The sequence below is a fragment of the Oryza brachyantha genome, chromosome 1, assembly GCF_000231095.2.
Source record: "Oryza brachyantha chromosome 1, ObraRS2, whole genome shotgun sequence".
Lineage (NCBI taxonomy): Eukaryota > Viridiplantae > Streptophyta > Magnoliopsida > Poales > Poaceae > Oryza > Oryza brachyantha.
Genome location: NC_023163.2, coordinates 21,513,619 through 21,522,099, shown reverse-complemented (window position 1 = coordinate 21,522,099; position 8,481 = coordinate 21,513,619). Strand labels below are relative to the sequence as shown.

General features: G+C 45.3%; 1 protein-coding gene across 1 annotated transcript; it reads left to right on the top strand.

Annotated features, from left to right (window-relative positions):
* Positions 1-5,254: 5,254 nt before the first annotated feature.
* Positions 5,255-6,879, top strand: LOC102704762 (AP2/ERF and B3 domain-containing protein Os01g0693400). Its single transcript, XM_015835737.2, has one exon. It carries the CDS (start codon positions 5,429-5,431, stop codon positions 6,614-6,616), a length of 1,188 nt encoding a protein of 395 aa, XP_015691223.2. The 5' UTR covers positions 5,255-5,428; the 3' UTR covers positions 6,617-6,879.
* The last annotated feature ends 1,602 nt before the right edge of the window (positions 6,880-8,481 follow it).

Here is an 8,481-nt window from a genome sequence, read left to right as displayed (position 1 = left end):
AATCATAAGGCTTATCTGACCCCTACTACCATCCTTCATCCCCATGGATCTAGTGACTGCCCAAACGTCTTTCTTATCGGTCTCTGGTGATAGATCTTGAAGAGCCTGCTAAATAGCGTCAAGGTCATCTCAACGTCCATCTCCAAGAGGCTCCAAATGGGTTTACGAGGCATTTGTTTGCAGTTGTCCATGGTTTCCCATCCGGTTACCATTGCAGTGGAAGAAGCAAAGCTAGGGACATGATTCATCTCTTTTACTTCTTTTGAAACCCTTTTGTACTTATTTGTGACTTGTTATGTAATTTGTCCATGTTAAAAGTGGCATGTACGTATGCAAATTAATCTAGCTGTAATATCAGCTAGTTTAATATATGTAATATAGCGAGGTCCTAGGGTCAGATTTGTTTAAGAAGAAACAAAAAGTCTTACACCATGCCTGTTATTAACAACATCATCTTTTCGCTTATATTTATAAGCTAAAATTTAAATTTTTAACTTTAACATAAATCAATTTTGAGTATCTATCATAGTTTATTGTCCAGTCTTTTATTTTAGATTACTAAGAAAACATATATAAAATTTTATTTATAAAATATTTTTTGATTTACAAATATATATTTTTTTATCATGCACCCAATAGATAACCACCTAGGCCGCGTTCGCCACAGGGCACAAGTTAACTTAACCCCTCATTTTTTGTACGCATGTTTACCAAACTGCTAGACGGTATATTTTTTATAAAAAAAATTCTATAAAAAAGTTGTTTTAAAAAATCATATTAATATATTTTATATTTTTAATAATTAGTAATTAATTAATCATGTACTAATTTATTACTACGTTTTCCATGCCGGGTAATTAAGTTAACTTTATCACCCCTCTTATCCGAACATGGCCCTAATGTGTCACTTCAACCTCTTACAAAGATCGACTGTTACCCATCATTGTACGGAAGAGGTAACTTGGAAGGAGTAAAAATTTCAAGCTCCGAATTTCGGAGCTTTCAACAATGTACACATCCAAATATACGCTTGTAGAATTTCTGTAACGTGCCAGTTGGTGATGCAGTATCGTAAAATAGCCACCTCAAATCCTCAATTCCCTGGGTAAAAAGAAAATCAGAAATCCAAGTCAGTCAATCTTACGACGCGTAGTCGCGTACTATTCTCTCCCATTGCTTGTAACAAATCCATGCTACAGTAAAAGGTCTCCAAAAGACGAAGACCCAATGAACCCATCGTATAAGATACGTATCGAATGCCCTTTTACCGTTGGACGTACACAAAAGGGTTTTCTCTACCAACTGTCAGATGGATTCAGCTAGTGTAGTACACTCCTTTGATTCTCCAGAGAGTTACCCATCTCTAACCCAAAAACACGCACGAAGTTTGCACAAAAACTACACCGGCAATAGTACTTCTACATTTTTTTTATTTGTTGCCCATCAAGAACACGCACGAAGTCTCCGGTTTCGACCGCCAAGTCTTCCCCTGTGCCCAGTGCTCCGGTTTCAGTAATGCATACGCCGCAGTTTTAAATTTCATCATTACTCCTAACTCTGTGGTGGTACCTTGCTTCGCCCCACTGGCTCAACCCAGCTGGATCGAGTGTAGTATATCCAACAGTGGCACATATCTGGTGTGTGTTGGTTCCAGTTTACGCAGCAACCAAAATATTAAATCCCACGAGAGGAGGTTGTAGTAGTAGCGGCAGCAGCAGCCGCGCGTGAGAGAGCGCCACGCAAGTTGCAACGTGCAATTCGCCGCTGCAATTACTCCACTGTTTCGTAGCGAGGCCAACTTGTTGTTGCGCGTCGGCCATATCCGCGGCTCCGCGCGCGCGCGGCGGTTTGGTTGGCCCCTTTTGGGCGTGGGCGTAGTAGTAGCTCTCTCAAGTACGCCCCGCCCCGCGACGCGTCGCAACAAATCTGGCCGAATTTCTCGGCTCGCGCTGTTGTTTTCGCGGCGCGGCCAGGCCAGGCCGGGTACCAGCGCGACGACGACGGACGGGGCGCGTCCGGCCAAAAAGCACAGCGCAGCGCACACCGCCGATCGGAAATTCTACGGGCAACTTGCAGGGGGTGGGGGTGAGGGTGGGGGGAGGTTCAGGCTTCGGCACGCGCCGACTTATCAACCACTACTCATCACCGCGGCGTTATCTCTTCGACGCGGCTGGGAAGCGGCATCGGTTTGTTTATGATAGAACCGTCGTGCAAAGCAAACGCCAAGGGGCAACCGGGTGGTCCGGGTCAACACCACATTGTTCAGTTCTCTTTGTTTCCCACATCCTTTCTTTTTTACCTTTCGCTGGGGATATATCAACGCTGTCTCTAGCATGTCACATGTGTATTGACCCTTACTACTCCCTCTGGACTTATTTAATTGATGTCTAGGACAACCAAACTGAAAAAAACAAGTTAAAAGTGTTTGTTCGGAATGACAAATATATCTGTCTAGAGGGAGTAAATTGTAGTCGTTAAGGGGTGAGAATGTGAGATTAATGTTCGTGGTTAGTGTAAAGTTATAGACTCGGTGTTGTTGTTGACTAATCTTAATTACGATTTCTTATACACATCGTATGTTCATAAAAGTAGAGCGCCATACAAAAATACGGTATATAGTTCGTTACATATGTATTATTTCTGTTTCATAATTTTTTTACACTCCTATATTCATACGAATGATAATGAAGTTGGGCACTTATTTTATATATATATAATTTACTTGATGAAGGCATATATATAAATAAGTTGGACGCTTAATTTTGATTAAGTACATTCTAAAATGTACAGTTTTAAGGTCATTGTTTGGCTTTTTAGGAAAGAAACAAACATTGTATCTGTGAATCTAAAACAAAGATTGAAAAATAAATTATGATGAAAAACTTTAAATTTAACGTTGAAAATATAAATCTTAGCTTATAAAAAAACAAAAGTGACAAGATGAGGCATTTTGGTTCTTTCTTTTACTTGATGAAGGCCATCGATATAGTCTCCAATTCATATATTCAGATATTGCTATTCTTGCTCTTATATTCAGGACCATACCTAAGAACTTGATGCCTTGGTACTTTAAGAAGGCCTCATATTTAGAAAATATCAATTAAAAAACGTAAATTGCGTAATAAGCTATGTTGTTGACTAAAACTGTATGACATACCAGGGTTGCCCTCATTTTTTCCATTAACACTAGGAATTTTCCTTATTCATTGGCAGTTGGGACCAATCTAACGTGCTCCTTTGCCGCTACACTTTTTTCGATCTGTCGTTACTGATGGCTCTCTATCCACAACAGAAGAGCTAGCGATCAATCTAACGCGCTTCTCTATCTAGACCCTAGCTAGGGATTTTGCATGAATAAAAAGGGTTGGAGGCTTGGAGCTATACCAATATGAAGCCCACCGCGGCAATAACGAATTGAAGATGGCGCACTCTGACTAACATCTAGGAAGAAGAATTGCATCTTGATGCAACGGGGTTTACGTTTTTTTTCTACATACAAAAAAAAAATTGGTGCGTACTTAAGTCATCCGTACAAAAAGATATCTAAAGTGTGAATTCATTCAACAATATATGAGAACATATCGAAGTGTGAATTCATTCAACAATATATAAGAACATATCTCTCTATCTACATATCTCAACCAATCCTCATTTAGTTTGCTCATCTTAAGGAATCACATCCCTCCATTCTCTCAACCTTAACCTCTTAAAAAAAATCCAAACAACATTATATCGTTGGATGGAGGGAGTGCATGCATGTATTGTCGGCTGTAATGCAACATAACTCTTTAAGATATCCAGGATTATTTCATGGAAAATAATACTTGTTTCAACCAACAAATTAGTGAAAGTTGAAGAGCAAAACTTGAAAAAAAAAAAAGGAATAAACAAGTCCTCAAACACATCGGACCAATTGGTGTAGATGAAACCTAAATTTTAGTGGCCTCTAATTGTCGCCGACTTTTCAATTGCCTGCATATGGACGTGCTTATATCTTCAAAAGAAAAATGAAAAGAAACTGTCAGGAGTATTTTTATAATACAATCTAATGCGTTTTTTTTATCATCCTTTAAAAGTAACTTGAGGTAAATTTTGATACCTCAAATTACTAAACGTTTACAATAAAAAATATGACATCTTAAGATATTTTTTAAGGATGGTAAAAAAGCTCTAATTTAATACATATTATATTTTATATATTGGATCTTAAATTTTTTATATCACTGTACAATATTTAAGTTCCATTGCGTGGATGTTAAAATGAACATCTATTTAAAAAGGGAAAATAAATGTAGCGCTTGAACACCATCTTGATCATAATTTTAATTCATTGTGTTTATGTTTTTTTTAACCTTCAAAAGTTTCCATGTTAAATTTGTCTCTGGGTTTGTTTTGGTATCACGCAATAAAGTTTAGACTTTTCTTTCTGTCAGATGGTACAAGACATGTCCCAGTATGGTGTTTCCACTTTCCGGTTTCTTGTTTCTACCTTTTCCCCTAGCACCAAAGAATTTTCCTGTTGACGCAATATCCCACCTGATTCCTCCAAAACTTCCAGAAAGAGCACACTAGTCCATGCATGGCACAAGCAAACATTCCACAATGTACAGGTCACCAGACGCAGTATATCCACCTGATACACATAAACCCCAGATATTTTAGCAAACACGAAAATTGCAGCCAACACAGCTTTGATCAAAAACAACTGCCAAATCAAAACCCACAAAACAAGAAAACAAAATACATAAAGGGGCCAAGCGTGACATGGCAATGTGCACCCATGGGCATTCCAGAGGCCAGCCAGCTCACATCACCAGCACAGCAAAGAACAAACCCATCCTCTTATCTTTATCCAGCTACACGCTCCTGATGAAGCCATGGAGCCACCACATCCCATGGGCTGAGCCAGGGAGCCGCTCCGAGCTGACTGCCCCCACAAACCAACACTTGACACTCTCCCTTCCCCCGTGGCGTGACGTCGCTCTATCCAAAGTCCAACACAACACCATGAACATTTTTTATAATGATCCAGCCACCGAAAAGAGAAAAAAGAAAAAGAAACCAAAACAAAACAAAACAAAAGTAGCAAACCATCTGCCTCCTTCCCTCCACGCGGACATGGTATGAGCCGTATAGGGGCAAGTATGGTAGCCCGCCCCCCATTCCGGCATCTATCGCAACCCACCCCACCCACCCTTCCACGGCTCCTATATATCCCTCCCTTCCCCGCGCCGCTTCTCCTCTCCTCTCCTACGCTTGCCGCCTGCAGCAGCATCGATCGCAACAGAAGGAACCAGAGATAGTTTTGAGTTGAATTGGGTTGGGTTGCGTTGTGTCCGTACGAGGGAGGAGGAGAGCTGAGACGCTGAGACTAGCTGGGAGTGTGGTGGTGGTGGTAGTGTGTGGTGTGAGCTCGATCTATACTGAAATGGACAGCTCCAGCTGCCTGGTGGATGACACCAACAGCGGCGGCTCGTCGTCCGCGGACAAGCTGAGGGCGCTGGCGGCGGCGGCGGCGGAGACGGCGCCGCTGGAGCGCATGGGGAGCGGCGCCAGCGCGGTGGTGGACGCGGCGGAGCCTGGGGCGGAGGCGGACTCCGGGGCCGGGGCCGGGGCCCGTGTGGGTGTGGGTGGAGGCGGCGCGGGAGGGAAGCTGCCGTCGTCCAAGTTCAAGGGCGTCGTGCCGCAGCCCAACGGGCGGTGGGGCGCGCAGATCTACGAGCGCCACCAGCGGGTGTGGCTCGGCACGTTCGCCGGCGAGGACGACGCCGCGCGCGCCTACGACGTCGCCGCGCAGCGCTTCCGCGGCCGCGACGCCGTCACCAACTTCCGCCCGCTCGCCGAGGCCGACCCCGACGCGGCCGCCGAGCTCCGCTTCCTCGCTACGCGCTCCAAGGCCGAGGTCGTCGACATGCTCCGCAAGCACACCTACTTCGACGAGCTCGCGCAGAGCAAGCGCGCCCTCGCGGCCTCCACCCCGTCGGCCGCGACCACCACCGCCTGCCTCGCGAACGACAACCTCTCCTCGCCCCGCTCCCCCTCCGCCGGCGCCGCGGCGCGCGACCACCTGTTCGACAAGACGGTCACCCCGAGCGACGTGGGCAAGCTGAACAGGCTTGTCATACCGAAGCAGCACGCCGAGAAGCACTTCCCGCTACAGCTCCCGTCCGCCGGCGGCGAGAGCAAGGGCGTCCTCCTCAACTTCGAGGACGCCGCCGGCAAGGTATGGCGGTTTCGGTACTCGTACTGGAACAGCAGTCAGAGCTACGTGCTAACCAAGGGCTGGAGCCGCTTCGTCAAGGAGAAGGGCCTCCACGCAGGCGACGTCGTCGGTTTCTACCGTTCCGCCACCAGCACCGGCGACGAAGGCAAGCTCTTCATCGAGTGCAAGTTAGTACGGACGACCAGCGCCGCCCTCGCAGCGCCCGCTGATCAGCCAGCAGCGTCGCCGGTGAAGACCGTCAGGCTCTTCGGCGTGGACCTGCTCAAGACGCCAGCGCCGGAGCAGCAGATGGCCGGGTGCAAGAGAGCGAGGGACTTGGCGACGACGACGCCTCCACAAGCGGCGGCGGCGGCGGCGTTCAAGAAGCAATGCATAGAGCTGGCACTAGTGTAGAGTAGCACTATTAGCTCGATCTCTCTAGCTAGTGTCTTTTTGCTCCCATGCATCATAATTCAGGTGGTTAGCTAGCTTAATCCCTTCTTGATCCTATCTAACCTCACTTGGTTTTGTTAATTTATTCGTCCATGTTCTTGCTTGCTTTGCTGTAAATCTTTTCCTCCAAGTGTACACTAGTAGTATTACACTAATGAAGCATAGCCCTAGAAGGCTCCCAACTGACAAAGAGAAGAAGAAGAAGAAACATTTGAAATTGTCCAGCTTCCAGTCGAATTAACCAAAACCACAGGACAAATTTCTCCATCTGCAAATTTTTATATGTTATTTCCTTAGCTTCTCTGATGCGTTTGTGCAGTCCGGGAGATGTGACGTGTTGTGTCTCGAGCATCTATCTATCTAGTACTAGTACAACCTGCACCGTGCCCCAGGTGCATGCATGTCCCGGGGGGTGCCCTATGTTGTTTGATTGGAAAGGGAAAGCTCTGCTGGCCCTGAGCTATCTGATGGGCGCGCCCATGGCGGCATGCATGCACAAATTGCACACACTGACACACGTAGCTGTAGACATGATATGCTAAACTTATCAGCAACAGGTGGGAAGCCGGAAACAGTGACTTTTTGCAGGGATATGCTCGCCAATAGCTACAGAGAAGATTCAAGAAATTTTTTTAAAAAAAAAGAGAGAGAGAGAGAAAAGGAGATCTGGAAATGAACAAAAGCAACGCGTCGCAAGTACTACTGCTCTGTTCCCACGGCATCTAGCCATCTCGCGCGTGCTGGTCCTGGCGCCGCATTGCAACAAAACGCAAGCTGGGGGGAAGGGAGGGCGGTGGGTGGTGTGGTGTGGTGGTCTCTAGCTAATCCCTCCTCCTCCAGATGAGCCCTCGGTTAGGTGCCTGCCTCCCTCCTCCTCTGCGAGCTCTGCTTTGTTGGTGCCTCGACTCGATTAGTTTAATCACCTGCATGCAAGGCGTGATCTTTTTGGCATGTGCAACACGTACATTGACGTCGAGAGGCGATCAGTGCCAGTATATAGCACCACCATCATGCTTGATACTGTAACTAGCCCTAGTGTAGCATCTAACCCTCCAGCTCAGTCTGAGGTAGGATTGTTGGCGATGGCACCGGCCGTATCTGAATCTTCCTGTGATCGATCGATCTCGATTGATACGGCCATTGGAATCAAGCTGCGCTGCTCTGCTGATGCGGCATGCACACCATCATGTCACGAGGAGACTAATGAAAAACCCCAACCCAATTAGTACGAGTTTGCTATTTGTCAACAGTTTAAAAAATTTTAATCTATCGATCAAATATTTGTCCATTAAATTTTCTTGAAAAATTGTACTTATTGTCTACTTGCTAGTTTGTTTGGTTCCCTTTATTATTATTTAATTTAAATTTAACGTCTCACACAATCACTTGATGGATTTAATTTTTTGAAACAATTGACTAATAAGTGACCTCGAATTAGTAATGTTGTCTCGACTCTCGACGGCGACCGGCCCGGGCGAAAGCGAATACCCAGCGGAATCAACGTTGTTCCGACGACCGACCGGCCGGCCGGCCAGGCGAAAACGGCATCCAGGGCAGCCGGTGGACTCTTTGATTGGAACACTACTACACGGCGCTCAGGTTTCTGGAAGGATAAGGGTTTACAAGTGGTAGTATCGGATCGGCGTCTACTATACTACTCAGTCCTATAATAAATTTATTTTCCAGTTTCTAGATACAATATCATGACTCTTCGTCTTATTTAAAAAATTTTTGTGATTAATATTTTTATTGTTACTAGATACTAAAACATAAATAACACTTTATACGTGACTAATTTTTTAGTTTTTTTATAATTTTTTTAAATA